Source organism: Bufo bufo, chromosome 5 (genome assembly GCF_905171765.1).
Source record: "Bufo bufo chromosome 5, aBufBuf1.1, whole genome shotgun sequence".
In the NCBI taxonomy this organism is placed as follows: domain Eukaryota; kingdom Metazoa; phylum Chordata; class Amphibia; order Anura; family Bufonidae; genus Bufo; species Bufo bufo.
This window is the reverse complement of record NC_053393.1, coordinates 47852758-47873531: the sequence shown is the minus strand read 5'-3', so window position 1 is coordinate 47873531 and position 20774 is coordinate 47852758. Positions and strand designations below refer to the sequence as shown.

The 20774-nt window shown below is 45.4% G+C and overlaps 1 protein-coding gene across 1 annotated transcript in view; it reads left to right on the top strand.

Moving 5' to 3' along the window:
* TAF2 (TATA-box binding protein associated factor 2) overlaps positions 1-20774 on the top strand; it is a 190379-nt gene that overhangs the window by 26218 nt on the left and 143387 nt on the right. Inside the window, exons 6-10 of the mRNA XM_040432008.1 lie at positions 1046-1277; positions 3010-3194; positions 12541-12654; positions 14271-14370; positions 14709-14794. Coding sequence (XP_040287942.1) covers positions 1046-1277; positions 3010-3194; positions 12541-12654; positions 14271-14370; positions 14709-14794 — 717 coding nt within the window. The remainder of the gene's footprint in view (positions 1-1045; positions 1278-3009; positions 3195-12540; positions 12655-14270; positions 14371-14708; positions 14795-20774) is intronic.

Sequence of the window (20774 nt, the reverse complement as noted above, 5' to 3'; positions counted from 1 at the left end):
CCCCGAAACGCGTCATGTAGTATTACTTGAGAAGTCCTCTGGGTCATCTATCAATAGGACGACGAAGTAACCACCACTCTACAGGCGATCTCGGCGAGAGAGTGTCCGGTGTCAAGTGTCTTGAGCTTATCTTGCACCACCCTCCCTGGTGACGTTTACTTTATTGAAGACCACAGTAGTTGTCCAACATTGATTTTATCACCATGATCTATCTCTGACACCTCTCCAGGCGTACTTTCTGTCTGCATGGTTTATGGGGTGGCACTCTAAGCTTCTTAAGACCTAAAGTAGTGTCGGCTTTTGTCGACATCATCTCCTGCCACTCTTACTTTTTTTTTTATGTTTTCTTTACACTTCGGCGCTCCACTTGCTTTTTTTTCTTGTATATCCACTGCTACTGCGACCTGAGAGTCAGGCCGACTTGGACTACAAGTTCAATTTAGTGTAAGTAGCCTCACCCATCTCCATTTCTTTTTGGTCTCTCTTTTTTTTCTTGTGGGAAGACCTTGGTGCCCTATTCCCCCTCCCCCACCCATCCTCTTTGCCTACTATCACACTGTCTTCTCTTCACCTCTCCATTTCCTCTCCAACTCTTTCCCCCCTCCCCCCGCCACCCACCAGTGGCCTAGCCAGCCACCTTTCCTTGTACTCTGACCATCCCCACTCACGCTCCTTTTTTCCATTTTATACAGCTGATTAGCAGCGGTGCTGGGTCTTAGGTCATCAATATTAGATCATGGGGATCCAAGTCCCAGAAATCCCCTTTAAGTCACCCCCAGACAACACCTGTTTTTCCTCATTTAAATATTTTTTTTTAAATACATACATGGTACCGACGCATTAACACATTGAACAATGAGGCCATTAGGTTCATTTGTAGAAGCTGCGTGGCTGAAAACCTGCATTACAAAACCGTGGCAATTTGTGGTAAAATCATCATCACATAAACGTAAAAAAGTGCACAACTATGAAAAAAGCACCCCATATGACCTCCGCCTCGCTGTGTCCTTGTGATGAATTCTTTGTGTCTCTTTTTCACCTTTAGGTTCTGGTTTCCTTGTGTCGACTCCTTTTCAGAACTGTGCACCTGGAAGTTGGAGTTTACAGTAGATGCGTCCATGGTGGCCGTGTCTAATGGAGATCTTGTGGAAACTGTTTACACACACGACATGAGGAAGAAGATCTTTCATTACACGCTCGCTATCCCAACTGCATCTCCAAACATTTCTCTTGCCGTGGGGCCCTTTGAAATTCTCGTAGACCCTTATATGCACGAGGTAATTATGGTTTATTATGCCTATTTAGCTTTGATCTCTTTTAAATAGGTTTTCCACTTTTCCATTAATAAAGCTTATTCAAAGTTCTGTACCTTTTTATGAGTCTACTTTTTCAATTCTTTATCTCTGCTTGCTGTCAGTGGATAAAAATCATTCATTTACAAAGGCTGAAATCTTGGCCTGATCAAATTCCGCTGACGCAAGTACATGGCTCGTAACATGATAGAGCTCTGGAACACTCATGGGGGTTGTGCATCCCCTTTCTCTTTCGTTCAACCATAATGTGGATTTACACTGCCTGATAATTGGGCAGATTATTGGGAGTGAACGTTACTGCGAACGCTCGTTCCCGACAACCTGCTCGTCTAAATGAGCCTCCGATCACCTGATGAACGAATTAAATGCTCGTTCATCGGGCGATCTTGTCGTTTGTGCAGGCACATAGATTATCGTTTCTGGGCAGTAGATCGTGCTCACTAAATATCGATCTGCAGCCCAGAAACAATGATTCTGTATGAGGACGAGTGATCGCAATAGCAACTTCTTGTCCTCGTACTGGGAAGGAGATCGCTGAATGTAAATGCAGCAGTTTCCTTCACTGAACGAGCAGCCGACTGCTGCTGCTGTACATCGGAGCATCTAAACCCACCTTTACACTGGGTATGGAGAGACGGTGCCGCACTCCAGGTGGGAGGCAACGGTCTGACCCCCAGCAAATATGCATAGGTCCCATTCATTTGAATTGGACTACGCATGATACTTGCCGGGCATTGCTGATGTGCAGTAACGTCTCTTCACATTCAATTTCAGATTGGGCAGAAGAGAGCAGGGGTAGCACAGACACTTTTAGTCAGGGTAGGTCCTTCGTATCTGGGGTTGGTATGATAGCTCCAGTTACTGGTAGAACTATATGGGATAAATATGTAAAATATCTCTTTTTTTTTTTTTTTTTTTTTATCCTATTAACCCAAATAGAACTAAATGTGAAAACAACTTTTTCAATTGGCATTACTAAAATTTCTTCATCTCAGTTTGCAAGATTTAATGACTTTATCTTTTGGATTGTGCACCACCTTGTTGTTTTTTGTTTGGAGGTATCGATAGGCTTGTGCAGGCACGCACCAGTGTGAACACGCACCAGCAGTGCCACCTGTGATTCTTTTGCTGTTGATTACTAAAATGTATGTTCTCATCTTACGCATTTATAGCACATAAGCAGAATATGTCACAAATGATTGCAGTGGTGACCGCAACTTCCAAAGGGTTCATTGAAGAGGAGGCATCGCTGGTGCTGAGCCCTCTCCATGAGGCCTCTTGCACACGAACGTGTGCGCCCCATTTCCGTATTGTGGACCGCATTTGCGGATCCGCAATACACGGGTGCTGTTCCATGGGCATTCCGCATCACGGATGCGGACCCATTCACTTCAATGGGCCCGCAAATCCGGAGATGCGGAATGGTGCGGAACGGAACCCTACGGAAGCACTACGGAGTGCTTCCATGGGGTTTCGTCACGTACTTCTGTTCTGCAAAACGGAATCGTGGACTCATTAAAGTGAATAAGTCCGGGATCCGATGCAGCTGCCCCACGGACGGTGTTCGTGCATTGCGGCTCACATTTTGAGGGCCGCAGCACGACCATGGGGCGCACACGTTCGTGTGCAAGAGGCCTTACAGGGGTGTTCCCATTTACTCTGGACTCTAATATTGCTTTTTTTTCTTCCCTTCCAGGTGACCCACTTCTGTTTACCGCAGCTGCTGCCGCTTCTGAAGCACACAACGTCTTACCTCCATGAGGTGTTTGAGTTTTACGAGGAGATTCTTACCTGCCGATACCCTTATTCCTGTTTCAAGACTGTGTTTGTAGATGAAGCCTATATCGAGCTCACCACTTATGCATCAATGAGTATTTTCAGGTGATTTCCCCCCCCCCCCTCTGCTGCTCTGTTTACACAGGGGCTTCCGGCTGTTGGACCCCCAGTGATCATGCATTTATTACCTATCCTGTGCATAGATGATGATTTTTATATGAAAACCCCTTTAATAACCTTTTAGCTTATCTGAATATATCCAGTACAGTTTTAAAGGGGTTCTCCAAGAGTATAAAATGTCCCCTCATGTGCCGGGTACCTCACATGGAATATACTTAACCCGGTCCCGCGCCGCTCCTGGTCCCCACACCGCCGCTGCTGCTTCTCCCTGCACACGGATGCTAGGGAGGCTCGTCCCCGTCCCCGTCCCTGTTTTCATCTGTGTGCAGGGAGAAGCAGCAGCGGCGGTGCGGGCACCGGGGTAAGTATATTCCATGTATGGTGCCCGACACATGAGGGGACATTTTATACTCTTGGAGAAACCCCTTCAAAAGGAATGTGTCATCTGAAAATGACCTATTGTTTAAATGATGTTTTTATGTTAAACACATTTTTTAAGAAGTTTTGGTGATTTTAAAAAGAAATTCTGTCACTATATTTAAAAAAAAAATCCTAAAATCTCGTTTTTTACACTTGTCACTGGGCCTAAAATATGTGAAGATTTCCTGTCTTTTGACAGCACCTACATGGGCCATAGACACACAGAACACGAGAAGACCCCATTGACTTCTATGGGAGTGTTTTCTAGGCGTGCTGTGTGACCTGTGCAGAGGTCAGGAGGGAGCTGATAAGCTGTGATATCACCTATTGTACATTGGTGGATCCTGTCTTATCTATACAGAGGTGTTATCTGTCATTGTAGTTCTGGTGATGATGATAATGGCTAGTGAAAAGTTAAAAAATCATGACCTATTATTTCACCTAGTGGCCAGTGTGAAAATTGCAGGATTATATGCATGTTTTAAAAAATATAGATAGTGACATGGAAAATAAAAAAAACGGTATGGAAAACAGTACATTAATGCACATGCAGTACATTTATGGCATGGCTATGGCAGAAGCTCAGGAACTGAACCGCTGCAATTAGCAGTGGGTGTCGGCTGTAACGTACAACTAACACCTTGATGCAATGGCCGAGATCGGTGCTTGCAGAGTCCTTACAAAGGCTTCCAAGCCTGCCTTTTACCAAAGGCAGCAGGGACTGATCAGGCCAAATGTCAGTGTTAAATTGACAGTACAATACACTGCAATAGATGACTATATTGCAGTGTTTTTCACTAGCCATCAGATCACTGGTTCGTCACATCTCTAATTGGGAGAAAGAAAATAAATTTCGAATAAAGTAAAAAAACAGAACAAATTTTAAATAAAAATTTCAGGTAAAACAATCGCCTTTTTCTGTATCCACACATTTATAATTGGTTAAAAAAAAATGTAAAAAACCCCCCCCAAAAAACAAAGTACACTTAATTGGTATTGTCAAGTCGGTAACCACCTGGTCTATGAATGAATCAGATTACTCATCCCATATGGTGAATGCCGGTCCCTCAGGTGACTGATGTCAGGAAATCAAGGAAATTGGCTGAGCGTGGAGGAATCTAACAGCCTCCTTTATTTCTCTTGATTCAATGTTGATAGGGTTAATGACCACTTCCCTTTTCTCAGCTGTTGCTCAGTGGTCATCACTTCTACCCTTTATAGTCTCACCCCACCCTTCTGACTATGCGATTGATGGCTTCATTTGGGTTTGGCTGAGCTGGTGTGAGATCCTCTCTAGTGTTCCTGTTCTTCCATCTCTACAGAAGTTAAGTGTCGCGTTTGTTTGTATTTGTTATATTCCCTATTGTTTGTATCTGGGCCTGAGACAGAGACTTCCATTCGTCCATCTGGGGAGGAATGGGTTGTCTCTGGTCCTATACTTATTCCAGGCCCTTATAGGGAAATCAGGGCCTAGGTATCCTGCATTTGAATATTCCTACCTTCAAGGTCTATTCATATTGATAGGTAGTCAGGGCCCGGATTAGGGTTGTCTAGAAGGTGACCTGTTTCTTCCCTAGTTTCTAGGCCCAGTTACTGTTCCCCTTCCCCCCTGTGTTCAGTGTGGAGTTTCCCCCCCCCACACTGATTGTGACAATGGCGTAAAAAAAAAAATATAATAATTATAAAACCATGCCAGAATTGCAAAAAACAAGCCCTCACTTGGCTACATTGATGAAAATATAGCAAAGCTATATGTCTTAGATATTGCGATGCAAAGAAAATGTTTTTCTCATCCGTATCATTACGGGGACAGAGTCTTGACCATGGGTATAGCTTCTGCCACTAGGAGGCGGACACTAAGCGCAAAAGTGTGAGCTCTTCCCTTCAGCTAAATCAGTTTTTAGCTTGGTTTCTGTAGGAGGCAGACCTCCCTGCTTCCCCTCCTTCATCTGTCTTTTGGCGCGCATTTTTGGCGCTTTTTCTTCGCTCCGCCCACTTCCTTATTCAGGAGGACCTCTGCAGAACTCTGGCACAAGGCACCTCTGGACAAGCTGCATTAGGGACACAGGCCGGGTAAGCTCTCTTCCCTTGCTACAGGGTTTAACCTACCCCCCTCATCCTCCTACCTGTCACTACAGTGTACTCACTATGTCCGAGCCCAGGCCCCAAAGCAGGTGGTCCGTGCGACATTTTGCCTGTGCTTGTCGCTCAAAACTCTTTTCTGGTCAGTTGGATCCCCTATGCTCTTCGTGCTCTTCTCCACCGCAAAGTGGCTCTGACTCTGACCCAGTCGCCCCTCCTGCCCAGCCCATGGTATAACTGCAGTGGGTGTGCTCCCTGGCTAAGATGGTACAGGACGTTTCTCATTCCAACAAGGCCATTGTGGAAATACTGGGGCGTTTGGCCACACGGCCACCTTCTGACCAGTCAGACTCTGGGGACCCCTCTGCTAATCCCCATTGCGGCTGTTCTGCAAAACGGGCCAGACCACCCTCTCCTCGAGGGGCGTCTGCTTCCACTCTTTCCTCTGTCACCGCCACCTCCCATGGAGTCTCACTCCGATGTGTCCTCAGTAGAAGAGGCGTGTTCTGAGGAAAGGTTGTCAGACGCTCACTTTGTCTCCCCTGAGGACCAGTCTTCCAAACTGTTCGCTATGGTAGACAATCTCATTGCAGCGGTTATAGAAACCTTACAGGTTGAGGACCCTACGCCCTCATTTACCGGCTCTAGTTCTTCCTTCATGCGATCCCTTCTCTCGCCAAAATTTTTCCCCAACCACCCGGAGTTTGATTCCTCTCTTTCCAAGGAGAGGACAGGCGTTTTGCTTTGCCGAAACGCTTAGACGTCTTATATCCTTTTCCAGAGGATTCAACGAAAAAGTGGTCGTCCTCTCCTGTTGTTGATCCCCCAGTATCCCGCCTGGCTAAGAATAACACCTTGCCTATGGCGGATGGGGCTTCCTTTTCAGACCCCAGAGATAAAAAATTGAAATCTCTTGCCAAATCTTACTTTGAAGCAGTTGGCACTGCCCTGCACCCTGTTTTTGCCTCTACATGGGTTAGCAAGGCTATGACCGAGTGGGCAAACAAGTTACGTCAGGGCCTCACCTCTGGGGACTTCTCGGAGGAACTTTCAGATATTACATTGCAGCTTTCCAACGCCAGTTCTTACTTTAGTGAAGCCTCTCTTGATGCGTCCAGGCTTATGGCCTACTCTTTAGCCCTTTTGGTGGCTATTCGCCGTACCTTTTGGCTATCTTGCTGGGCGGCAGATAATTCTTCGAAACGGGCCTTAACATCCCTTCCCTTTACTTGTAGCAGACTTTTCGGCAAGCATCTGGATGAGATTATCTATGATGCTACAGGGGGTAAAAGCACCCATTTGCCGTAGAACAGGGCGCACTTCAACAGTTTGAAGAAGCGCAGACCTCCCTTTTGGCCCTTTCTGAGTTCTTCCAGCCGATAAGTTTGTGCCAGATCAGAAGCACAAGCCATCTTTCAAGCCTTGCCCTTACTAGCGTCCTCGCCAACAGGGCTCCAAGCCCTATACCCCCAAGTCCTCCTCTGCATGACGTGTGGTCTCCGGCGCCCTCCAGACGAGTGGGAGGTTGTTTTTTCATCTGTTCCAGCATGTCTGGCTTGCTCACGTCTCAGATGCCTGGGTGTGAGAAGTCATCTCGGAGGGTTACAAATTGGAGGTCCGGTCCCTACCTCTCCCTCCGCCGCCCATTCTTTTTTTCAAGCTATTCTCACCCTTCTGCGGCAGGGAGTGATTGGTCCGTTTCCGGCTCAAGACGTTTTCGTGGATTCTACTCCAATCTCTTTGTGGTCCCCAAAAAGGAGGCTACGGTCTGTCCCATCCTAGACCTCAAAGCCCTCAACCGCTTCCTTCGGCTCTGCCGCTTCCAGATGGAGTCCCTGAGATCGGTCATTGCACCCATGGAACCGGGGAAGTACCTGTCCTCGATAGACATCAAGGACGCCTACCTCCATGTTCCCATCAGTCACCAGAAATATCTTTGTTTCGCAGTGGGACCTTTTCATTACCAGTTTTTGGTCCTCCCGTTCGGACTTGCCACAGCTCCCAAAGTCTTTACCAAGATTCTGGCCTCGGTCATGGCTCTGCCTAATGCCATGGGAATAGTGGCAATTCATTACTTGGACGATATCCTGATCAAGGGTCCGTCATTCCGGGCAACGGCGGACAGCTTACGCATTGTCTTTGACATCTTGGAATGTTTTGGATGGATTCTGAACTTATCAAAGTCATGTCTTCACTCATCTCAGCAGCTGACGTTTCTGGGCATGTTGTTCGACACCGCTCAGGCCAAGGTATTCTTGCCTCCGGACAAACTCTCCACTCTCCGTCGTCAGATCCTCAGCTGCACATTCTGACTATTTGGGACCTTTCCCTACCCTCCCTGGATCGACTTAACTGTCTCCCCGCCCGAACACGCGGGGCCCTTCGGTGGTGGTTGATTTCCCCCATGCTGACGTCGGGCCGCTCCTTCCTTCCCCTCCACTGGATAGTTTTAACGACGGACGGGGCTGAGGGGGGAGTACTGGACAATCTTTGTTCAGGGCACCTGGTCCCATGAGGAACGCTCCCTTCCGATCAATATTCTGGAATTTCGGGCGATTCGTCTCTCTCTCTTTTTCATTGGACAGACCGTCTCCAGGCGTGTCAAGTTCGAGTCCAGTCCGACAACTCCACAGCAGTCTACCTGTCATATATGATCCTTCAGGCGGACATAAACATGCCTCTAAGTTCTTTTTATTGAGTATCTTAATTTGATTTGTGCAAGCAGTGAAACAAAGGGACAATTGTATATGCAAAATATATATATCGTTTATTATAAAAACAAAGAATATAAAATTAATACAATTGCAAAACAAGTGATGAAGTTACAAAATAATACCCAAAATATGTCACACGGTGTTGCTAACACACCCCTATCTCACCAGCACAGTATAACTTAGTGATTTATGACAAACAGGCTATAGCAATAAAACACGGATTATACAGGAAAATAACTGTTATACCTTGACTCTGTTTTCCTATGACCAATCAAAAATATATGATATTAATATGATAAAATATTCAGCTCGGTAATCAGACTATGGAAAAATAAATTTCCAAGGGTTTTAGTCCTCTTTTCAAATAATGTCAGATCTTCCATTAACAATATGCATCTTTGCTAAGAGAATAATCAGCATTATGGAGGCACCTAACACTATATATTCCCACAGTATGGGGACTCTTGGCTATATACAGAGAGAAAAATCTTATTAATATCACAAGCAGTAAACACAAATATACGTTACCGGGTCAAAGGTAGACAGAGTTCAGATGGGACCAGTTCTCAAGAACTTTCCTAGTAATCCCAAAAAAATAATCCAAGTTTCTTCTGGTAAAGTTTTCTTTTTGAGTTTTTCTTTTGGTCTTGATTGAATGGATGGATCAATGGATAATGGATCCCTTACTGTTCTGCACACAAGTAATTATTCCCCACCTTATCTAAGAATCATCTCCTTTAGATTAGGGATTTCCAATCAGGTAAGGTGGGTGTATTTGCATGCTAATAACACAATGATGTCATATTAACCCTTGATATGGTATAGAACAAATGATAAAATAATATAATATTGTCCATCTGCCTCCAGATGGCACTGTGGTACTGCAGATGAATATCACAACCTTAAACATTCTTACCATTTTTAATATACATCATTGAGGAAGGTCTTTTCCTGACACTTTTAATTACTTATAACCTAGACTTGTTGGAGTCACTTTCTTCTCCTATCTTTTTGAATATATGTTAACTTGATAAAAATTTATATAACGGCCTTGATACTCGGCATCGGAACTTGTATATGGACGGATTCCCCTTTCGTCATTCCAGAGGGGTCGAGACGAGGGCTCGACCACTCGTTTGGCCATTGTGGAAGCGTACCGCATCAGTGACCGGGACCCACCCTTCTGGGTTACTGCTCATTCTGCTCGGGCAGTAGGGGCCTCTTGGGCAGTGCATCATGGGGCTTCGGCCCTTCAGTTATGCAGGGCCGCTACCTGGTCGTCTTTGCACACCATTTCAAAAGTACACACCTTTGCTTCTTCTGACGCTTCTCTGGGGCGTAGAGTTTTGCACATGGCGGTTATCTGATTGGCTGGAGGGTTTATTTGTTTATGACCCACCCCTGGGACTGCTCTGTAACGTCCCATGGTCAAGCCTGTATCCCCCAATGATACGGATGAGAAAACTAGATTTTTGTAAAATTTAGTTACCGTAAAATCTGTTTCTCTTCCGTTCATTGGGGGTCACAGCTCCCACCCATTCTCTCTGGTTACGGGCCTCTTTGTCTTGTTTTGGGTTTGTTCATTGTTTTCTTGCTTCTCCTACTGTTTTTGCAGCAACTTTTTTAGCTTAGTCCCTGTAGGAAGGAGCTCACACTTTTGTGCTTAGTGTCGCCTCCTAGTGGCAGCAGCTATACCCATAGTCAAGCCCCAATGAACAGAAGAGGAGTAAAACATGAAAAAATAAAATTTGAAATTTGGTTACTCCATAAACATATCTGCCTGTATAATAAAACTCTTTTTACCCACCTCACCTCCCAAAAAATAAAATAAAAAGTGATCAAAATGCCTTAAAATGGTACCAATAAAACCTACAGATCATCCCTCAAAAGGCAAGCCCCCGGACAGCTACGTTGCAGGAAAAGCTAAAATGTTATGGACGTTAGTATATGGCGATACAAAATAAAAATTTTCATTATCATGGTCCATGAGGACATAATTTAAAAAATTGTGTTATTTCTTGGGGTTACCACAGGGGATGTTGCAAGTTCAACATGGCGTCCCAAACCCGCTCCAGCAAAATCTGGATTTCAAAGGCGCTCTTTCCCTTGTGAATCCTGCAGCATGCCCATGCAGCCGGTTATGACCACATATGGAGTATGGCCATACTCTGAAGAAATTATCTAACGATTTTTGGGGTGCTTTTTCTCCTGTTAACTCTCCTGTTCATTTTTTTTGCAAAAACTACATATTATTAACATGTAGTTTTTGTTTTACATGCCTCAATTCTAATAAAATGTCTGAAACACCTGTGGGGTCAGATGCTCACTGCACTCCTATATTTATTTCTTGAGAACTGTGATACCAAGCACAGCCACTGTACAATGGACAACACTGTGCCTGGTGAGCTGAGAGAAGGCCCCGGCGCTGACAGGAGCACGGGTACATTTTCAGAACGGCTGATCGACGAGGGTCCCAGGTGTCGGACCCTCACCAGTCATATACTGGTGACCTATCCTGACGATAGTTCATCAGTATATCAGTCTTGAAATAACTCTAACTGGTCCCTAAAAAAAATAGGCTTTGATATTTTTCTTGAAAATTTGTAAAATTGCTGCTTAATTTATAAGCCCTTTAAGGTCTCCTAAAAATAAAAATATGACTTAATGATGGCAGTATAAAGTGGACATATGGGGGGGGATTTATCATGAGGAGAATATTGGAAGTCAGTGTTGGTTGAGTCTGTGTCGGAGTACTTTATGCCAAATTTATCAAATGTCACACGTTTGATAAATTTGGCTTGTCCTTAAACCTATCACTTCTGTCTAGAGAAGCTACTCCACCCTCCTCCTGGAGCGAGATTGCGACTTATTTGCCACTTTCAATCCCGGAAAGTAGAAACGTCAGTATGAAAGTAGCCTTATAGTTGTTACCACATAAGGTGACACATGTCAGATTTGAAAAATGGGTCTGTGTCCTTAAGGAGTTGAACAGTAGGTAATTTTCTGATGACGCATTCCCTTTAAGTGTCACTCCTCACTCAAAAAATAGTGGCAAATCATGACGAGCTATAACAGTGTAATGTACTTTGCCTCATTTAAAGGGGTTGTGTCACTTCAGAAAGTGGCATTTATCATGTAGGGCAGGGATCAGCCACCTTCGGCACTCCAGGTGTTGTGAAACTACAACTCCCAGCATGCAAACTTATTTGGCTGTTCTTGTAACTCCCACAGAAGTGAAAGAAGGCTTCTGGGAGTTGTAGTTTCAGAACAGCTGCAGCGCCGGAGGTTGCTGATCCCTGATGTAGAGGAAGTTAATACAAAGTACACTTACTAATGTATTGTGATTGTCCATATTGCTTTGTTTGCTGGCTATAGTCATTTCTCCATTTGCATTTTCCACTGCTGGTTTCCATGGTTACGACCACCCTGCAATCAATCAGCGGTGGCCATGCTTGCACACTATAGGAAAAAAGTGCCAGCCTCTCTGGTGGCTGAGACCATGGGAGCGCTCATAGGCTGGTCCTTTTTCCTATAGTGTGCAAGCATGACCACTGCTGATAGATTGCAGGGTGGTCGTAACCATGGAAACGAGCAGTGTATAATGCGATGGAAAAAATGAATCCAGCCGGCAGAGGAAGCAATATGGACAATCCCAATACATTAGTAAGTGCCTTGTATTAAATTTCTCTATATAATAAATGATATTTGCTGAAGTGACACAACCCCTTTAAGAGATGGAGCTGCATGGAGGGCCTAATGTCATAATGTGCAGAAAATCTTTATAAATCTTTATAACCGCAGCTACACAGCGCTGTTTGAGTCGGTCAGCTGGATTAAGGACTATAATTTGCCGTAGTACTGCAGATAGAGTCCTCAGAGGGTCCGCTACATTATGTGCGCGCGGCTCAGCGGTCCAGACAATGTAATTCAGCAGAGCTTTGAGTGCAACCGGGAGGGATCAATGTCAAACATGCTGCTTTTCATCTGCAGTGGCTTCCTTTGACTGGTTGAGACTGATGCTTAATTTTTCTTCTTTCTTTGTATTACTGGAAAAGGAACTGAATTTAATATCTGAATAATTTTATTAATATTTTTTTTTTTTTACTGTTTCTTAGCACAAACTTACTGCACAGCGCAATGGTCATTGACCAGACGCCGCTGACCAGAAGATGTCTTGCTGAGTCTCTAGCTCAGCAGTTCTTTGGGTGCTTTATTTCAAGAATGTCCTGGTGAGTGAGACTCTTCTGCTGCTTCTCATTTTTGCCACTAAGATGTTCAGAGTATCTGCTAATATTCCTCTTTTAAAGGGTCTGTCTCACTTCATCAAATGGCATTCATCATGTAGAGAAAGTGAATACAAGGCACTTACTAATGTATTGTAATCGTCTATATTGCTTCCTTTGCTGGGTTGATTCATTTTTCCATCACATTATACACTGCTAGGAACCAGGGGTTATGACCACCCTGCAATGCAGCATACCGATGGTCATGCTTGCACACTATGAAGAAAAATCGCTGACCTCTCTTGTAGCCGGGACCATGGGAGCGCACATAGCCATGCATGTTCCCGTCCACCTCGTATCTGCGCTGCAGCAGTGGCCATAGTCCCTGGATACGAGCAGTCTATTATGTGATAAAAAAAATGAATCCAGCCAGCAAAGGAGACAATATGGACAATTCATTAGTAAGTGCCTTGTGTAAACTTTGCCGTTTGCTGAAGTTAGACAACCCCTTTAATGGGGATTTCCACCTAGAACTGCAGAGTACAGTTGATAGAAGAGGGTCTTGAAATTTGCAACTTCTGGTATCACTGGAGTAACCACTCTGCATCTAATATCCTGTAGGAGAATCAAAGTATTCAAATCCATGGTTTATATGTGTAATGTACTTACACGTCAAATACACCTGAGCAAGAGCTGCCCTTTGTGTCCTGAATGTGGGGCTCCCTGATCTTGTGTCTCCTGTTCCCACAGAGGATAATTCTTTAGTGTTAGGCCTCTTGCACACGAACGTTGTGCATTGGGGACCGCAAATTGCGGGCAGCAGCCGTGTGGCGGCCGGGACTGATCGAGACCCATTAATCTTAAATGGGTCCGTGATCTGTCCGCACTGCAAAAAAATAAAACTATTTTTTTGCGGTGCGGAGGCACAGACAGAAACACCACGGAGTGCTTCCGTTGGGTTCCGATCCGTGCTTCCGTTCCACATCTCCATGATTGCAGACCCATTCAAGTGATGTGGGATGCACACGGCTGGTGCCTGTGTATTGCGGACCCGCCGTATGTGGGCCGCAATATGGCCACGGGCGCACAACGTTCTTGTGTAAGAGGCCTTACCTTGATACTATATTTAATTGCAATGATTACCTATGTCCCAGATAGAGCAGATATCCAAGTAACATTTAGTTTTAATAAAGCCTTGTCCATTGTATACATTTTTTAAAAATAAAATTTCCTATATACTGTACAGGCCAAATAGACATTGTTAAAATAAATTAGCTGACAAAAATATATGAGTAGTAGCCACCTACAACGTAAAGGTGTGAGATACACTCCTCAGCATTGAAATCGCAACACCAAGAAGGAAAAGTTGTGGAAAGTTGTAGACATGTTACTGCTCGTTCTTGGGGTGATCTGCGGCACCCGCACACGGGCAGAATATCAGGAACTAGCATTTGTAGTAACTTTTATTCCCAATAATCGGCCCGACAATTGTATTGTGTAAATTCTCCTTAAAGAATTGGTGAACCTTGGATGCAAACCTTTCCTATTAAAATGCAATGGAAGAGCTTGTATGTGTATGCTCATTACTGTTAATTATTAATTGCTATTCTTTGTGTTCTTAGGTCTGATGAATGGGTGTTGAAAGGCATCTCTGGTTATATTTACGGGCTCTGGATGAAGAAAACATTTGGTGTAAATCAGTATCGGCACTGGATCAAAGAAGTGAGATCATTTTTTTTTTTTTTTTTACCATTTCATTTTTTACCCAGTTTAAAGATAAGATATGACTTATCACCAAAAGCCAAGAGGGTGGGATGTGATTGAACCTGAAAATCTACTGCAGAAGCTAAAACATGCAGCAGAGATGAGCTGTTTTGTAAATCATTGAATTAATAAATGTGACCACAAGAGGGCAGCATGCTCCATATTCTGTACTGTTTACCCACTAATAAATAGTGAGTTTTGTTTTATTGCTTTGTTTTCTAGGTGTTCATCTTTTATATCTCCATACTTTAATTTTACCTAAATGTAATCTGAATAATCTGTGTTGAATTTTCTAGGAACTGGATAAGATCGTAGCCTATGAATTAAAAACCGGCGGCGTGTTACTTCACCCTATATTCTCTGTTGGGAAAGAGAAAGACAAGTATGTAATACATGTAAAACAAGATGTTCAAATATATTCCAATATATATTTTATAAAGTGTGTTGTTTGACTGAAAAAATTATTTGCAAATGGTTTAGAGGGATAAAAAACATACTTCTTGGGTCCCCAGCCTCTCCCGTTGTACCAATTTTCCTGTCCCTGCAGATTCCTACTTCCAGGTTCCTCTCGACACACAGAAAATGAATGCTCAGCCATTCACTTACTGAGACATGTTACTGCTGTGGCCACTGATTGGCTCAGCAGTCATTTCCTGGTGTTGAGAAGATCAACAGGGGATCGATCAGCATTTCTCGCTGGTATCATTGGGGGACACAGAAGACGATGGGTATAGCTGCTGCCACTAGGAGGCGACACTAAGCAAAAAAAGTGTTGGCTCCTCCTCTCAGCTATACCCCTCCTGCAGACACTGAGCTAATCCATTTTAGCTTAGTGTCCGTAGGAGGCAGACATTTTTTACAGGTCTGCAAAAGTTTTTTCCTTTTTTGTTTTATTTTTCAGGTTTGGACTGCAGGTGGGCTCTCACCACCTGTTTTTCCTACACTTGAGGGAGGAAACCAGCAGGTCCTCAAGCCTGCTGGTCGTTCTTCCCCCCCCCCCCCCCACCCCGCCGTGCGTGAGCCCCACTTCTCCTGAGTTCTCTAAATTTAACACAGGAATATATGTTGTGTCTCCTAGACCTTGGCCCCTGTGTCTGGTGACTCACCGTCTCAGTCCCACCTCCGGTCCCCTGTCCCATCCACATCCTGCGAGCCACTCCCGGCGGTTGCATGTCTCCTTGGGTGGCTGCCGCTTTTCTACTCGGGGCATTGGTACGCCCACTCCCGGCCTCCTCGTTTCCCAGTGCACTCCGCTCCCTCCCTACATCGCCTCCCCAATCGGAAGTTCTTCCGGTCGGCCCCGCCTGTACTCAAGGCCCTGGCTCTGCGGCCTCCTAGGCCTCATCTCCCTGTGTGTTTCGGGGGCGGGATCTATATTTTCAGAGTGTGAAAATTTTGTGCCCATGCTTCGCCCCACCAGCTGCCCAATAAACTGGTCCTTCTGGACCTAGTTCCCACGCCATACTGTAGGCAGAATTTCTTTACCCTACCGCTGAATACATAAATCCTATAGCGTAATCTATACTGGCACTACCGCTGGATACGGCACTCCCTGTAGCTTGCCCACCTTCTAAAGGGGGAGTAATTGCCCTTCCACTGGATACCGTACAGCGTATAGCATTACCTTCTTTCCATAGGTGGTGTAATTGCCCTTGCACTGGATGCTTTACGGTCTGTAGCATTACCCCCCTTCCATAGACGGAGTACTTGTCCTTGCACTGGATACCATACAGCCTTTAACATTACCCTCCTTCCTAAGCAGTGTACTTGCTCTACCATGGGATACTGTACAGCCCATTGCATTATCCTCCTTCCATAGGCAGCGTAATAGCACTACCACTGGATACTGTACAGCCCGTGCCATTGCCCTCCTTCCCTAGGAGGAGTAATTGCACCCTCACTGGGTTCTATACGGCCTGTAGCATTGTCCTCCTTCCTCAGGCAGAGTAATTGCACCCTCACTGGGTACTGTACGGACCGTAGCATTATCCTCTTTCCATGGGCAGAGTTATCTTCTATCGGCGGAGTGTTTACATCCCGTTGATTCCTATACGTCCGGTAGCATTGCCCTCTTTCCATGGGCGAAATATTTATACCACAACTAGATAGCGTACATCCGGTAGCATTACCCTCCTTCCAGAGGCGGCGGAGTTGCACTACACTGTATCCTATGCTTCCGGGAGCATAACCCTCTTTCCTTAGTGGGAGTAATTGCACCACCATCCTGTACAGAATATTTATTTACTTCTTCCTTAGACGGAGTAATTGCACTTCCACCGGATACTATACGTCCTGTTGCATTGCTCCCTACGCAGGCGGAGTGATTGCACTAATGATGGATATCATCTATCCCAGGCATCCTCAAACTGCGGCCCTCCAGCTGTTGTAAAACTGCAACTCCCACAATGCTGTGCTGTAGGCTGATACCTTTGGGCTGTTCGGGCATGCTGGGAGTTGTAGTTTTGCAACAGCTGGAGGGCCGCAGTTTGAGGATGCCTGATCTATCCTGTCGGTTTTCCCCCTTATATAGGTGGTTTAGTTGCACCGCAGTCGCATACTGTAGATCCTGTAGCATTATCCTCCTTCTATAGAGTAATCACTGGATCCTGTACAGACTGTCATATTACCCTCCTTCCTTAGGCGGAGTATTGCACTTCCACTGTATACTATACAGGGTGGGCCATTTATATGGAGACGCCTTAATAAAATGGGAATGGTTGGTGATATTAACTTCCTGTTTGTGGCACATTAGTATATGTGAGGGGGGAAACTTTTCAAGATGGGTGGTGACCATGGCGGCCATTTTGAAGTCGGCCATTTTGAATCCAACTTTTGTTATTTCAATAGGAAGAGGGTCATGTGACACATCAAACTTTATTGGGAATTTCACAAGAAAAACAATGGTGTGCTTGGTTTTAGCGTAACTTTATTCTTTCATGAGTTATTTACAAGTTTCTGACCACTTATAAAATGTGTTCAATGTGCTGCCCATTGTGTTGGATTGTCAATGCAATCCTCTTCTCCCACTCTTCACACACTGATAGCAACACCGCAGGAGAAATGCTAGCACAGGCTTCCGGTATCAGTAGTTTCAGGTGCTGCACATCTCGTATCTTCACAGCATAGACAATTGCCTTCAGATGACCCCAAAGATAAGTCTAAGGGGGTCACTGGATATGCGAAATTGCTACATGATGATGTGTTTCCCTCTTTATGCACTGAAGCTGGCACGTTGCCTGAGTTTTTCCAGCAAGATGGTGCACCACCACATTATGGGTGTCAAGTCCGAGCATTCCTAGATGAACAGTTTCCTGGAAAGTGGATTGGTCGTCGTGGGCCAGTTGAATGACCCCCAAGGTCTCCCGATCTGACCACCTTAGACTTTTATCTTTGGGGTCATCTGAAGGCAATTGTCTATGTTGTGAAGATACGAGATGTGCAGCACCTGAAACTACGGATACTGGAAGCCTGTGCTAGCATTTCTCCTGCGGTGTTGCTATCAGTGTGTGAAGCGTGGGAGAAGAGGGTTGCATTGACAATCCAACACAATGGGCAGCACATTGAACACATTTTATAAGTGGTCAGAAACTTTTAAATAACTCATGAAAGAATAAAGTTACGCTAAAACCAAGCACACCATTGTTTTTCTTGTGAAATTCCCAATAAGTTTGATGTGTCACATGACCCTCTTCCTATTGGAAAAACAAAAGTTGGATTCAAAATGGCCGACTTCAAAATGGCCGCCATGTTCACCACCCATCTTGAAAAGTTTCCCTCCTCACATATACTAATGTGCCACAAACAGGAAGTTAATATCACCAACCATTCCCATTTTATTAAGGTGTATCCATATAAATGGCCCACCCTGTATATTCAGTAATTACTCTCATATTGGATATCATCTGTCCTGTCGGCTTTCCCCCTTCTATTGGGGGATTAGTTGCACCACAATTGCGTGCTAGAGATCCTGTAGCATTACCCTCCCCCCATTGACGGAGTAGTTGCACAACCAGTAGTACTAGCACCACCAGTGGACTCTGTACATATTTTCGGTTCCCCTCTTTCCGTCAGCGGAGTAATTCCACTACCACTGGAAACTGTTCCTCCTATTACATTATCCGTCTTTCTTGGGTGGAGTAATTGCTTCAACATGGTCTACCGCGACTACTCTCATTTGTTCCTTATTGCATGGCATCCCGTTCCATGGGTGGCCTATTGGCTAGACACGGTACGCACAATCGCCTTATCTCCCGTCATAGGTGGTATTTTGCCACTACTGCTGGATACTGTGACTGCTTCACACTACCGCCTTCCTCAGGTAGTCTTAGTTTGGATTGGTGTCTGGCACCTACGTGGCAGCCTCTGTCTTCCAGGTGGGCCTGTAGCTCTAACAGGCCGTTGGTATACCTCATACCTCTCCTGGTGCCTCGAGTCCCTGTGGGGGGCAATCTCATTTGGTTGATTGTCATTGGCACATCGGTGTCCACACTCCTTCCGTAGGTGGAACGTCTGGTCTGATTGCCAGTTTTCTTCCTTCTCAGGTGGAGTGTTGCGCTAGCACCACTTCTTGGTGGCTATTGCTGTTGTCCTCATTTTTAGGTGGCGTCTCTCCTCTGACCCTAGAGGCCATAGTTGTTGCTATCGCCTCCCCCCTGTGAGGCAGTCTTTGCGCTGCCCATAGATATTCTGGCTACTCCGGTTCTGTGGCTACTACTGTGTGAACCCTTCCTAGGGGGGATTTTTGCATTTATCCTTCAACATGACGCATGGGTGGGGGACACTGCATTTATGGTTTTCTCCACATCCCCTTCCCCCGTGTGGAGTATCGGCCCTGTCATTCTGGCGGTATCTACACAGCATTCCTCTTTGTAGGCATGGTGTCTTCTAACTAGTTGTAGTTGTGATCGGGTCTACATTTTCTTCTTCCACAGGGGGGACTTTGCTTATGTTCTGCCATGACACGCTGCGGCTGAGGGGTTTGCTCACTTCTGCTGAGCATTAGTACGTTTCTGTACCTGGTATAACTTACCGATTTCTATAGCGCTGGCTTAGGCTACTTTCAAACTGCACAGACGGATCTGCACCGATAATACAACCGCATGCATCCGTTCAGAACGGATCCGTTTGTGTTATCTTTAACATAGCCAAGACGGATCCGTCTTGAACACCATTGAAAGTCAATGGAGGACGGATCCGTTTTCTATTGTGCCAGATTATGTCAGAGAAAACGTATCCGTCCCCATTGACTTACATTGTGTGCCAGGACGGATCTGTTTGGCTCAGTTTCATCAAGCGGACAGCAGAACGCTGTAGGCCGTGTTTTGGTGTCGGCCTCCAGTGCGGAATGGAGACTGAATGGAGGCAAACTGATGCATTCTGAGCGGATCCTTTCCCATTCAGAATGCATTAGGGCAAAACTGATCCGTTTTGGACCGCTTGTGAGAGCCCTGAACGGATCTCAAAAACGGAAAGCCACAACGCCAGTGTGAAAGTAGCCTTAGCGCCTTGTTCCCTTTACATGTACTGTATTGCCTCTACAATCTACTATGGTGACAGCATCAGCGTTCCCTCCGTGTAGAGTTTGGGTATGCACTTATTCAGTTTGCATATGTGAGTTGTCTACATGGCTCCCATCACCGGGTCGAGCGGTCGTACTGCCCTTGTTGTCTCCCCTAAGTACTGGTTTTCTACTAAGCCGCATCGGCTGCTTCTACTTTTCCCCTTCCGCAAGGCGAGTAGTTGCGCTCCCCCACATACTGTTACCGCCTGCTCGGCCAGTGTTCATAGCCATTGGTTTCTCCTATGCCCCCTTTCTGCTGTGGGTTGCCTGCGCGGGTGGTGTTGGTTCTGTTACCAGTTTTTTGGGGCTTTGTGTCGTTCGGGGTCCACACTCCCTTCCTGGCGCAGTATTTTTCCTATCTCTGGTTCCTGTCTGCAGCTTCCGATTAGGTCTGCCAGTTCAGAAAGTAAAGATAAAATGTTATACGCATTCCTATCAATAAGATATGACATTAATGTCTGAGACCCAATCTTGTCTCAAGGACTGGCCCCGAAGTGAGCTGTGTCTGTGGAGCCCTCCGTTCACTGCTGTGGGACCTGGGACACTGTGGGACACTGCTGTGGAAAATAGCTTAGCTCTGACTTTGTTGTCCTGTAGCAGTGAATGGAGAGGACGCAGTGCATACATGGAGTGCTGTCTATTCAGTGTTGCCCCGTACTTAAGGTAATAACGGGTCACAGAGGTGGGATCAATATTCCTTAAGTGTCCCAGATGGGAATACCCCTTAAAGAGCTGAACCCGGACATATCCCTTTTTCACCCAGATAGCCCCTCTGATGAGAGCATCGGAGAATGCTCTCCCT